This window comes from Trichechus manatus, unplaced genomic scaffold, assembly GCF_000243295.1.
Source record: "Trichechus manatus latirostris isolate Lorelei unplaced genomic scaffold, TriManLat1.0 scaffold00093, whole genome shotgun sequence".
NCBI classification, from domain to species: Eukaryota; Metazoa; Chordata; class Mammalia; order Sirenia; family Trichechidae; genus Trichechus; species Trichechus manatus.
Genome location: NW_004444029.1, coordinates 525,476 through 539,204, shown reverse-complemented (window position 1 = coordinate 539,204; position 13,729 = coordinate 525,476). Strand labels below are relative to the sequence as shown.

Sequence of the window (13,729 nt, the reverse complement as noted above, 5' to 3'; positions counted from 1 at the left end):
GGGGGTGGGAGGAGGGAAGGGGAAAAGCAGGAAGAACGTGTGTGAGGACAGACAGACTCTCGCACGGTTTTCGGAAGGGCCGGCCCCGCCGCCCGGGTGCCTGGGTCGCTTGCAGACCTAACCGAAGCAAAGCCCCAGCCGCGCCGCGTGGGACCCGGCGGGCTGCGGGGCGGGGCAGGCGCCGAGGGCAGTTTGCTCCTTCGGGCTGTAGATGGAGCTGTCCCGCCCGGCGCGGGGACAGCGCCGGGGAACCTCCTCCTTCTCGGCGGCCGGCCGCGAGGGGAACCGCGCTCCCAGGATGCAGTTTGTGTCAACACGGCCGCAGCCTCAGCAGCTGGGCATCCAGGGCCTGGGGCTGGACGGCGGCGGCTGGAGCTGGGCGCAGGCACTTCCCTCGGAGGAGGTGTGCCCGCCGGAGCCGGCGCTGCGCGCGGACATGGCCGAGGGGATACCCCCAATGCAGGTGGGCGCGCGCCCGGCCGCCCGTGCTGGGCCGCGGCCGCCTTCGCTCCACCGGGTGCGGGGTGCCAGGGTGCCGGGGATGGCGGAGTGTGGGGGTACGGGGTGCGCACGGACAGGGGTGCAGGGTGTCGGGGTGCACGCGGGCGGGGGTGCAGGGTGCGGCCGGGCGCCATGCAGCGCGCCCGGGACCTGAGAGCCTCGCCGGCCCCTGGTCGTGCCAACGTGGGACCCCGGGCCAGGCGGGCCGGTGCAGGAGCCGAGCAGGCCTGGAGGCAGGTGCGCTCTCCGCGTGGAGCTCCGGGCGGCCCCGCGCCCTGCTCCGGCCCAGCCGCCTCTGAGAAGCGGCGACTCCCGTAGGCCAAGCGCGGGCGCGGCGCGCCGACCACTGGGGGACGTGACACCAGCCGGGCCCTTCACGGAACCAGGCCCGGCCTCGTCGCGCTGGGCCCGCGGAAAAGGCTTGCGGCGGAGCTGACGCCGGGCCTGGGTGTGCGCACGCGTGTGCCTTGTGTGAGTGTGCACGCCTGCGCGTGTGCCTGTGTGAGTGCGCTTTCGTACCTTGTGCGCGTGTGTGCGTGCGCCTGCTTGTGTGCCTGCATGTGCATGTGGGCGAGTGTGCGTGTATGAGCATGTGCACAAATGCCTGTGTGTGTGCACAAGTGTGAGCGTATGCATGTTTATGCGCATATGCTTGTGTGCGTGTATGTTTGTACGCAGGTGGCTGTGCGTGTGCTACAGAAATGCCTCCTCAGTGCTTGCACTGTAACCAGTTTGCTGACCTGTTTGAGATGTTCTACTGCGCTCTGTAACAGAGTATGACAAGTGAGTGGCTCTTCCTTTGCCCTGGCTTCTGGCAGGGCAGGGCAGGGCAGTGGAGAGGGCCTTTCCCTCCGCCAGTAGCTGTGGACTGGGCTACATGTTAGAATTAGAATCGCCTGCCAGCTTTTAGGACTCCTGATGCCCCAGCCTCATTCCAAAACAACCGACTCTCATGGCGGGGGTGAGACTACGCCCCTTCTGCCCTGCCTCACCGGCCCTGAATTGGGCTCTGAGGCGCTGCCCGGGGGCCTTCTGCAGTCTTGTCTGTGGTGGTCTGTCCTGCTGCTCCCTGGCCAGGCACCAGGAAGCTCTGCAACCCCAGCCTTTCGTCTGCTGCTCTTCACCGTTGGGGCTGTGCAGGCAACTTTTATGTGTGAAATTAGAGGAGGCAGGTTCTGACAGAGGCCAGAGAGCTTCTAGGAAGCATCTGCACGGCCGCTGCTGGATCTTCAGACCCCCACTCTGCTCTGCCGGCTGTGCCGTGTGCTCATTTCTCGGTGTTAGTCTCCAAACCTGTGAGCACCAGGTTGGCCTCTGACTTCCGAGACCCCCGCTCTGCCGGCTGTGCTGTGTGTTCATTTCTCGGTGTTAGTCTCCAAACTTGTGAGCACCAGGTTGGCCTCTGACTTCCGAGACCCCCGCTCTGCTCAGCCGGCTGTGCAGTGTGCTCATTTCACGGTGTTAGTCTCCAAACTTGTGAGCGCCAGGTTGGCCTCTGACTACTGAGACCCCCGCTCTGCTCACCTGTCTGTGCTGCGTGCTCATTTCTGGGTGTTAGTCTCCAAGCCTGTGAGCGCCAGGTTGGCCTCTGACTTCTGAGACCCCCGCTCTGCTCACCTGTCTGTGCTGTGTGCTCATTTCTGGGTGTTAGTCTCCAAGCCTGTGAGCGCCAAGTTGGCCTCTGACTTCCGAGACCCCCGCTGCCACCCCACCTCGTTCTGCAGGCCCAGTGAGTGGCTTTGATAGAACCATTGCCCCTCTGGCTTGCTGCGGTCTCCAGGGCTCTGCCCTTCTCCCTGTCACAGAGTCACCCCAGGAAGCTGTGGGGCACCCTCTGCACTGTCACAGTGCTCTGAATGTGAGGGTGGGGGCATGCCATCACTGCCCTGAGCAGGGGAGGGCTGCAGACACCTCAGGTCTCCAGGACAGAGGGTGTGCTGCTGATCAGCCCTGAGTGCCAGTACAGTGTGGAGTCCACGCCCAGATACCAGTGCCTTGCTGACCGCCTCACCCTTGCTCTTGGCCAGCATGGCTCACTCCCAGCCTGCACCCACAGGCCTCACCCCTCCTCTGAGGGCTCTGCCCTGGAACACTAGGGGACGCTAATGTTGTAAATGGAGCCCTGGTGGCACAGTGGTTGAGAGCTCGGCTACTAACCAAAAGGTTGCCAGTTCGAATCCACCAGCCGCTCCTTAGAAACCCTATGGAGCAGTTCTACTCTGTCCTATAAGTTTGCTATGAGTTAGAACTGGCTCAACAGCAACAGGTTTTAATGTTGTAAATGGCGAACCTGCTTGGCTGCTGACTGAAAGGTGGGAGGTTCAAGTCTGCCCCAGAGACACCTTGAAGAAAGGCCTGGCAATCCACTTCCAAAAAATCAGCCATTCAAAACCCTATGGAGCACAGTTCTACTCTGCACACATGGGGTTGCCATGAGTTGGAGTCGACTTGATGGCAACTGGTTTTTAAAATTTTTTTCCAGGCCATGGGCACTCCCCGCTACCCCATCCTGGGAAGCAGGGAGGCCCAGGAGGTCTGCTTTTTCTCTCAGCCCATCCTGGGGGCCTAGGGGTGCAGCTACCCCTCCCCGCTTCCTGGTGAAGGACCAGTTTTTGGTAAACCTATTTTTGTCTTGGGAAATATTTGTGAATCTGTAGGGTATATGGGAAACAGCTGCTCCCTGCCCTTCACTAGGGCCTGGGGTCCCTCTTGCTGGCCTAGGGAAAGGCAGCAGCACTTATTGAGATGGGCTCCGGGTCACTGGGGCGGCTCTCACGGGTCTGCTGCAGGGGCGTGGACACCACAGAGTGACCGCCACTTCCCGGGCCCCAGCGTCTTCATCTCGAAGCAGAGATGCTCGTTCCTGCCCAGACCTGCTCACAGATTGCTGGGGAGATTAGCAAAGGGTAGCTGATGTGAAAACGCGTACTTCGCACACCAAACGTGAGGCATGCATAGTTCATCAAGAAGTCCAGCCCTGGAGGAAACGGCCGTTCTACTCAAAGAAAATGGCGTGTGACATTCTGGGCGGGTGTCGCAGCCTTGGGTCCAGGTGGTGGCGCTGTGGCCAGGCGGGCCCTGCAGGCGGGGGCAGGAGGAGGGTGGTAGCTGCTCCAGCTGTGGTGGTGGCACTGGTGCGGCAGCCTGCGAGTGGGGCTTGGCAGAAGAAGCAAGTCCGTGGCACTTGGCTGCTTGCCCCTGTCCCCAGGCTGTCCTCCTGCTCAGCTGGGTCTTACCCGGTGGCCACTCTCTCCCTCTGCCCACAGGCTCAGGAGTGGGACATGGACACGCGGCGGCCAGTGCCTTTCCAGTTCCCACCCTTCCCAGACCGGCCCCCCGTCTTCCCCGACCGCATGATGCGCGAGCCCCAGCTGCCCACCGCCGAGATTTCCCTCTGGACCGTGGTGGCGGCCATCCAAGCTGTGGAGAGGAAGGTGGATGCCCAAGCCAGCCAGCTGCTAAACCTGGAGGGGCGCACGGGGACGGCCGAGAAGAAGCTGGCCGACTGCGAGAAGACGGCCGTGGAGTTTGGGAATCACATGGAGGGCAAATGGGCCGTGCTGGGGACGCTGCTGCAGGAGTACGGGCTGCTGCAGCGGCGGCTGGAGAACATGGAGAACCTGCTTCGCAACAGGAACTTCTGGGTCCTGCGGCTGCCCCCGGGGAGCAAGGGCGAGGTGCCCAAGGTATGTGCCCGTCCCCAGGGCAGGGGTGCAGTGGAGGCCAGCAGAAGCCTGCTCTTGTCAGCCCTCCGCTCCCTCCTGGGGCCTGGCATGGGTGTGCTGTGGCCCCAAGGTGGTAGCCCCACTGCTGCCTCTTCCTGTCCCGGACCCTTTGCCCTCGTGATTCCCGGGCTTTCCCAGCCGTCTGGCCGTGTGTGATAACATCCTGCTGCCCTTCACTTAGAGATGACCCGTGTCGTTCATACTGTCACATACGTACCCTGGAATGTGGCCTACAGCCTCCAGTGGGGCCGCAGTGCCGCGTCCAAGCTACGTGTCCCGGTGCATCCACTCCCCTTCTCCCTCGCTCCATCGCACAGACTCCCACTTAGCGACCTAACATTCTACCTCGGTGAGCACCTCTGCGTGCAGCCGCCACATTTCCCCACCTGCCGCTGGCGTCTGCGCCCCGCCACCACACAGCTCATCCCATCCCTTCACCTATGCCAGGAAGTCACTCTGGCGACCCCCCTTCTCTGCGCCATCAGCCCTTCCCTCGCTCTGGTTCTTTCCTGTCAGTGGAGGGTGGGATCCTTCCTTAGTGTTGCCCCTCTCTGAAGTAAAAGCTGCCTGGCCCCCCCGCCCTCCAGCTACCACCTCCTTTCTTTGCTTCCCTTAGAGCAGAAGTCCTTGAGAGAGCTGTCTGTATCTGCTGTCTCCAATTCTTTATTCCCCACATCCCTACTTTTGTCTTTACCTCTCTGTTACAGAAAATGCAAACATATACGATAGCAGGTGGACTCGTATAATGAACCCCCTTATCATTCAGCTTCAGCTGAATCGTTCAGCTTCAACAATTACTAGCTCTTGGCCAATCTTGTTTCATCTAAATCCTACCCCCCGTCCGCCCCCTCACATTTTCTTTTGAAGCAAATCCCTGAAAAAAAAACAACTGCAATATTATTACCACCACCACCACAAAAAAAAAAAAAAGCCTCAATATACTCAAATATCTAGTCATCACTGTTTAAATTTTCAGTTCTTTCAAACATGATTTTTTTTTTTCATTTTCTGAATCAGGACTTAAATGAGCTCCGCACATTGTCACGGATAGGTCTCTTACGTCTGTTCTGAGATGTAGGTTCCTGGTCCATCTCTTTCAATTTTCATTGCAGTTTATCCACTCTCCTGCCCCAGAAGAAACCTCTGTCCACTTCTCCTGCGTCACGCGTGTTTCCGCTCACAGGTGTGTCCTCTTGTGTGCCCGGTGCCCTGGACACGAGCTCTCGAGAGATGAAGGGGTGGCTGTGGCTCTGGAATCAGACGACTCGGGTTTGAATCCCGACTCTGCCATATGCTGGTTTTCATATCATCGGACAAGCATGTTTTTTGTTGTATTCGAGCCTCCCCAACTCCTTTTGAAAGAAGCAGAGTCTCAATGAGTCCCCGCTGGTCTGAGTTTCAGTGTTCACAACTGTAAAATGAGATGTGAAGGGTGCTTGCTTTATGGAGCTGTGAGGAGTGATTTTATTTATAGGTGTAAAAAGGTGGTACTGGTAGTGTGATAACCTGTCTAACCTCAGGGGGATAATGACCAGGATCAGCCCAAGGCTGATCCCTATGAGGTGGAGGTGAGCCTTCCACCCTCCCACCTTTTTACCAATTCTGACACCAGCCATCCTCCCTACCCCATGCTCTGCGTCTCTGATGGGTACGATAATTCGTTGGAATGGCCGCACAGAACTCACAGACCACACGTAACGGTTAAGTGGTTTATTAAGGAAGTAACAGGGTACAGCTCAGGTCTCCCCACTGCTGACTGACCCAGCTCACAGCCAGTGTAGCAGTTTTATTAAGCTCTCTTAGGGGCATTCCCAGCAGCGGGCTTCTGCCATTACCACTGACTCTGCCACAGGGCCTCTCGCTATCTTTGGTGTTATAGCTCTTTTAGGAGGTTCCTTGCCTCCTCTCTCTCTGCTTCTTTTCTCTTCTCTCTTCTCACCTGTCTTGCCTTTTCTCCTTTCTTTGTGTGCCAATCTCTGTGGAGTATATAAGCAAACTCCTTGTCAATTTCAACACATGGCCCTCCCGCCGGGGCCACGAACTGACCAATCCCCTCTTGGTAGGCCACTGTCACTTCACCTGCATAGTAGGCTATTGTTGTTAGGTGCTGTGGAGTCAGTTCTGACTCATGGTTGACCCCATGCACACAGAACAAAACATTGCCTGGTCCTGCACCATCCTCATAATCGTTACTATGTTTGAGCCCATTGTTGCAGCCACCGTGTCAGTCCCTCTTGTGAGGGTCTTCTTCTTTTTCACTGACCCTCTCCTTTACCAAGCATGATGTCATTCTCCAGGGATGTTTCCCTCCTGATAACATGTCCGAAGTACGTGAGACAAAGTCTTGCCATTCTCCCTTCTAAGGAGCATTCTGGCTGTACTTCCAAGACAGATGTGTTTGTTCTTCTGGCAGTCCATGGTATATTCAATATTCTTTGCCAACACCATAATTCAAAGGCATCAATTCTTCTTTGGTCTTCCTTATTCATTGTCCAACTTTCAGATGCATATGGGGCGATTGAAAATACCATGGCTTGGGTCAGGCGCACGTTAGTCCTCCAAGTGACATCTTTGCTTTTCAACACTTTAAAGAGGTCTTTTGCAGCAGATTTGCCCAATGCAATACATCATTTGATTTCTTGACTGCTGCTTGCATGGGCGTTGATCGTGGATCCAAGTAAAATGAAATCCTTGACAACTTCAATCTTTTCTCTGTTTATCATGATGTTGCTTATTGGTCCAGTCGTGAAGATTTTTGTTTTCTTTATGTTGAGGTGTAATCCATAGTAGGCTATAGCCACTTTGTTTGCGTAAGTATATTGACCAATCCCTGCAAGGTGGGTAAAACAGACCATCACAGGGCAGGCTGCAGCCCACGGCCAGACAAAAAGTATCAAACTATCAAGTTGTTTACAGTTTACGGAGGAAATATCAATCACCCTCGACAAAAGTATCAAACTCTCTGAGGTACAAAACTAGGGCAAAGATAACTCCTCAGGGCTTAGGGGAAAAAATCTCTGAAGCTGTTTTTCCAAAGAACCAAGGCAAAAGGCCACATAAAGGAACTCATTTCACCACAATAGGAAAATACTATGTAAATCATTGTACTCCCTATTGCTGTGTAACAAATTTCCCCAAAATTCAGCAGCCTAAAACAACAAATATTTATCATTTCACAGTTTCTGTGGGTCAAGAATTTGGGAGCAGCTTAGCTAGTTCTCAGAGTCTGTCATGAAGTTACATTCAAGCTTTTGGCTGGAGCTACATTATTTGAAGGGTTGACTGGGGCTGGGGGATCCACTTCCAAGATGGCTGCACTCACTTGGCTGTTGACAAGAAGCCTTAGTTTGCCATTGGCTGTTGGCAGGAGGCCTCAGTCCTCACTGGCTGTTGGCAGGGGACCTCAGTTCCTCATTGGCTGTTGGAAGAGGGCCTCAGTTCCTCATTGGATGTTGGTAAGGGGCCTCGGTTCCTCACCATGTGGGCTGCTTGAGTGTCCTCATGACATCAGCTAGCTTCCCCCAGAGGGAGTGATCTGAGAGAGAGACCAAGATGGAAGCCACAACGTCTTTTATGACATAGTCTTGGAAGTTGTACACTGCCAGCTCTGCTTTATTTACTTGTTAGAAGTGAGTCCCTGAGTCCTACCCATACTCGAGGGAAGGAGGACTTGGCTCCACCTTCTGAAGGGACTGTCAAAGAACTTGGGAACATATTTTTAACCTTCACAAAGATAACGCACCACGAGATTGTTAATCAATGTTGTTAGCAATAGTTATAACCGACGGTGTGCTCTTGGGCGTGCTAGGCACATTCTCTTTATCTGTCAGAGTCTAGGAAGGATGTTATTCTTCTGATCCTTTGTGCCTTTTGGATTATACTGTGTCTGCTCATTGATTCCTGCGTAGCACATGGGTAGTCGTTTCTGTCCTGCTAGACGGTGGGCTCCCTGCAGTCTAGGACTGTCTCAGACATCTGCTGCATCCCAGCACAGTGCTGAGCATGTAGTAAGTCTCTGAAGGTACTTGGTGAAGTTGCAAAGAAGTGATGTGTATTTGCAACTGTGAGAATATGATCCCAGAGTTCTTCACAGAAATGGCAAAGTGAGACAGAGAAGTTGGTATGTTGGGGAAGATGATGCGTTTGGGTTTAGATCCACTTAGTTTGAGGTACTTAAAAGATGATCAAATGAAGCTACTCAGAAGGCTGTTGAAAATGTGAACTTGGAAGGGAGCTGGAAACTTACAGAGTGTCACCTGCAGAGAGGCAGTGGTTAAAGTTGGGGGAAGAATGGAATCGCCACTGGAGAAGTGAAGACACAGGGAGGGCCGGGGCAGCCTTGGGTCTGGAGGAGGGGAGGGTGCAGTGAAGAGACACCCTGGGGACAGGAGGCAGCAGTTACGGAATATTCCAGGATGGTGGCATGTGACTTCAGTGCCCCATATTTCAGGCAGGTCAGAAAGGGTGAGAGTTGACGGAGAGGTCACCAATGAGGGCCATCAAGTCCGTGGTTTCAGAGCAGAGGGTGCACGGGCATTTTTCCAGGGGTTAAGTGAGCATGGATTGTGAGGGAGAAAACACAGACCTGTTTGTCTCTCAGGATATTTCAGTGAATGCAAAGAGGGAGATAACGGGAGGTGGCGAGCTGATGAGGTTCTTCTTAGGTTGGGGTGACCCTGAAGGGCAGGAGCCAGTAGAGAGGAGAAACTCAAGATGTGAAAGAGGTTGTTAGATTGCATTCCCCAGGCAGGAGGTGGGGGAGAAGTGAGGGGCTGTATCAGGGGTGTTGGCTCGGCAGGAGGGCACTGGTCACCTTCCCGAGACCAAAGACAGGAGACCAAAGACAGGCGATGAGAAGGGGGAGGCGGTGAGAGCTTGGCGAGTGAGCTAGTCTGAAACCAGCACCCCAGGGAACACAGCAGGGTGTCCACAGGGACCAGGAGAGGCTTCTTAAGCAGGTGAGGTGAGCCGGAGAGTTTATGGTGGGCGTGGCCTGCAGAGTTCACTGAATTTTATCTGGCAACAGGGCGTTAAAATGAAGATAGGGTCTGCAACTTTCCAGGCTGGGGATTTGCCCTAGAGGACAGGGGAGGTAAAGGTTGTTGAAAGTTCTCGTTTTGGTTCTGGAGATGGACAGTGAAGTGTCCTTCGGTGGGGACAGGGGTGTCTCCCTGCCCAGGGTGACTTGCCAGGGGGCACCCTTCTCCCATTCACACAGAAGAGCCCTGCAGTGGTGAGAGGCTGATGGCCAAGGCTGGCGGGCAGATTTCAGATTGAGCTGGAACAGCTGGCTCCAGATGTAAAGGTACAGATGAGATGTCGTGGTGGAGAAGGGAAGCCCCACACTACCGTCCTGGAAGTGAGCCCATTTGGAACAGTCTGTCCAAGGCAAGGCCTTGGTGGCAAGCGGCTGGCAGGAGTTTAGGGGAGGGTCCTTGTCAGATGGAAAAAACAGCTTTCTAGAACAGACCAGAACACTATGAATCATCAAAGACTTAGGTGACAGCAGAACTTTCAACAAATCCAACAAACATGTATTGACCCCCTACTCTGGGCTTCTAGAGGCTTGGGATACAGCGATGAGCAGAAGAGAGAGCCTGTGCTTTAGCTCATACCCTCAGAGCCCACTCATCTGAGTGAGGAGTGTGTCACTGTGCACCCAGAGGTGGCTTGGCCTGAGACAGGTTTACAGCACGGTTTACTGCACGTGGCTGACAATGCCACTCTGAGAACCTAGCACACTCTGTCACCTTGTGCCCACAGCCCACACTGAGTGCAGCTGCACCTCCAGGTACCCTTTGACCTAAAGTGAGGTAACGAAGCAGGACGGGGTTTGGTGAAATGCCGCCCCCACCAAGTGAGGCAGCGTTGACCATGAGTGTTGTTGGAAGCTGGAGGATATCAAGAGTGGAGTGGACAGACTCCACTGAAATGGGACAAGCCAGGCTAGGGTTTGGAGGGTGAGGACCAGGGCAGAGCTGGTCCTGCAGCAGCAGGGGGTCTGTGTGCGGACGGCCAGTTCAGGAGGCACTAGAGCCACACTCTTGCTGTCCCAGGTTCCAGTGACCTTTGTCGACATTGCCGTCTATTTCTCGGAGGATGAGTGGAAGAGCCTGGATGGATGGCAGAAGGAGCTCTACAACAACCTGATCAAGGAAAACTACAAAACCCTGATGTCCCTGGGTAAGGATGCCTGCCTTCGAGGGAGATCCCTCCCCAGAGAGGCCGTGAAATGCTTGTTAACCAACATTCACACCCCTGGGGCAAGCTGCTTCATGTTTATACCAAAGGGAGCCTCTAAAGATTATTAGTTCATAGGCCAGGAAGACAGGATTTACAATGGGGTGAAAATAAAAAACCCCGTAACGTGGCCTGTTGCATAGACCTTGACGCAACACTACTGTTCAGCCAGGTAGCATCTCATACACCTCACCACCCAGGCCCTTGACCCTGCTGGGTCCCCACAGCCTTGGTCTGCAGTTGGCTTCCAGACACCGGCTATTTCTGCACTAATGATTCTGGGATCTGTTGACTTGTTTTCCGCCTGACTTACTCACATAACTGACACCACCCGAAGCCCTGGAGGGATGGGAGGTTGGGGTGGGTGGAGGTCTGCCATCATCCCAGATCTGGACTCTGGTAAACCCCTCCCAGCACTTCCTTCCCTCCCGGCTTGTTTCAGATGCGGAGGACCCAGCCCCCAAACCAGATGCTCCGCCCCAGGTCGAGCCAAGGGAAGAGCCGTGTGTGTGGGAGCAGCGAAATCCCGAAGAGAGAGACATCCCAATGGATCCGGACACAGGTGATGGTGGCCATGGTAGCCCCAGATTGCAGGAGGACAGAAGAGGAGAGGCCAGCTGCCCCTGCCCTCTGTCCGCGCGTACGTTCAGGAGAGCGCCTCTCTGGAGCCGCTCACGGGGGCCAGTCACTTATGGGAAGAGACGTCAGGGCCTGGGGTCCCATGGTGGGCATTTGTCTTGGGTTAAAGCATTGTAGCTCTGGAATCACAGGTAAGTTGGGTGGAGTAGGTCCCAGGCCTGGATGGACCTGCAGTGAGAGGCCCTAGATTTGGGAGCACCCTAAGCACCCCAGACCCAGGATTGGGGTGGGGGTGGCAGAAGAGATAAAAGGGAGTCTACAGTGGTAGTTTGGGCTCAGTCCAGCCCTCTGGTGTGGGGGTAACCCACAGTCTCTTCATCACCTTCTTTCACAGACACACATGCACCACACACCACAGACTCATCTGCAGAGCCCTTTCCTTGCTCAGGAAGGAGTCTTAAGTCCTGAAGAAACCCAGTTCTCTGGGAATGTTGCACTTGGTCTGCCTTCACGGGAATGGAAGGTTCTGGGGTCCTGGCTCTGCTCCGATTCACCAAGGGGTCTTAAAGAAGTCTTTTAGCTCTGGAGCCACAGTTCACTCAGCCATGTTGGTCTTGGTGAAATCTGGTGCCTGAGCTGTGTTTATTCTGTGCCTGGTGTGAGCTTTCTTCTCCCTGTGCCCTCTGCCCTTCCTTCTCTTCAATGGAGACCCTACTTCCAAGATGATGCTTCCCTTAGAAGGTGGTTCTAAAGGTAGCCTTCTCTCCTTCCCAGCCTTTTCTTGTCGTTGGGATATAATTCACAAACCACAAACATCACCTTTTTAAAGTAGACAATTCAGTAATTCAACCATCACTACCATCTAGTTTCAGAAACTTTCCATCACCCCAAATAGAAACCTCGTACCCATTAGCAGTCATTCCCCATTCCCTCCCCTGGTCTCTATGGACGTTTCATACAAACGGCTCCTTCCCGGTCTGAACCAAGCACTGCGTGTGTCCGAGTCCAGCCGAGGGGCACATTGTTGTTGTTGTTAGGTGCTGTAGAGTCAGTTCCAATTCATAGTGGCCCTACGTACAACAGAACGAAACACTGCCCAGTCCTTTGCCATACCGGGGGCATACTGGTATTACATGGTAGCTTCTAACATTGAGGGCACTATAGCCTCAGCAGCCCATTGAGTTATCATGCCACCACTCTGCTCTGGATAGAACAAGTGTCTTTAGGTGCAGAGGATATGGGGGACCAAAACCTACAGAGGCTCGGTGACTGTTCTCTGAGCTGGTGGCAGAGTTGGAACCAGAATCTAAGTCTCCTGCTTCCTCCTCCACTGCCATCCCCTGCAGGGGACAGTGCTTCACACTGTAGGCCACCATGAGAGGACAGGCCTCCTTGTCACGTCTTGGGTTCTGTGTAGGAGATTGGTCACGGTCTGTTGTGGATAAGGACGGTGTGCACCATCCGAGAGCAGGGTGTGGTTGTGTCTCTTTGCCCCATCTAACTTCTTGCCAATTCTGTACATACACATATGCCTGTATTTATGTGATGGGGGTCTGGCCAGAGCTCAGCCAACTCTTTCTGATCCCTACACAGAGGTCACACTTACCACCTAGTTCTAACACAGCACGTGGTTGCTTCCAAACATCTCCAACTTACCACCTTACTGTGCTGCTTGGCCCATCTCTTTATAACATGTTGACACTTTTTGCTCCCAGAACCTTCTGCTTCTTGGGGTCCCCCAAAGCTGCCCGTAGGAGCCTGACATCACTGTCCTCTCCTCTGACTAGGCCCGGGACCTCTGTCCTCCCCTCTGACTAGACCTGGAACCTCTGTCCTCCCCCTGACCTGACCTGACATCTCTGTCCTCTCCTGGCTGGTGCTGTGGCCATGCTTAGTGCTGGCCCTTGTTCATCCCAGACCCCAAGAACATCATGGTTATGGTCATTCAGAAAAATGGGGCTGAGTGGTGTGCCTCTGTCCCCAGGAGTGGAGCCCCTGATGCCCGCACAGGATGTGACCTCTCAGGTGAAGCGTGAAGAAGCCCTGAGCATTCGGAACCAGCGGGGTGTGGAGGAGGCAGAGCCCCCCACAGAGCCCATCGCCGGTGAGTGAGCCCAGTGTGCCCACACAGGGCCACGGTCAGGCCACCCACACGTGGCCCGTGTGCCAGACCGAGGTCCTGGGCTGGGCTGGGAGGCTGAAATCTGCCGCAGGACACAGACGAGTGTGTGGTACTGACCATTTGCCCACAGAGAGAAGCTTCCCTGTGCTGTTTCCTCTCTTCTTTGTGATATCAGCTTTTAACCATTCCCTCCTCCCTTTAAAGAAATTGCAACCTAAGAGTTTTGAAAGCAGGGACTTAAACAGAAGCCTGTCCACCAGTGTTCATTGTAGTACTTCTCACAATAGCCTAAAGGTGGAAACAACCCAAGTGTCCATCAGCAGATGAATGGATTAACAAAATGTGGTCCATCCATCCATGCCATGGAATATTACTCAGCCATAAGGAGAAATTAAGCTGATTCACGCTGCAGCGCGGATGAACCTTGAAAACATGATGCTGAGTGAAAGAGGCCAGATACAAAAGGACAAATACTGTGTGATTCCACTTGTGTGAACTGTCTAGAGCAGGCGAACGCTGTGTGATTCCAGTTGTGTGAACTGTCTAGAGCAGGCGGACGCTG

The 13,729-nt window shown here is 54.5% G+C and overlaps 1 protein-coding gene across 1 annotated transcript in view; it reads left to right on the top strand.

Annotated features, from left to right (window-relative positions):
* The first annotated feature begins 283 nt into the window (after positions 1-283).
* Positions 284-13,729, top strand: part of ZNF282 (zinc finger protein 282) — a 42,143-nt gene continuing 28,697 nt past the window's right edge. The window contains exons 1-5 of the mRNA XM_023736914.1: positions 284-463; positions 3,768-4,187; positions 10,283-10,409; positions 10,909-11,028; positions 13,030-13,149. Of these exons, the coding sequence (XP_023592682.1) occupies positions 299-463; positions 3,768-4,187; positions 10,283-10,409; positions 10,909-11,028; positions 13,030-13,149 (952 nt within the window). The 5' untranslated portion in view covers positions 284-298. The remainder of the gene's footprint in view (positions 464-3,767; positions 4,188-10,282; positions 10,410-10,908; positions 11,029-13,029; positions 13,150-13,729) is intronic.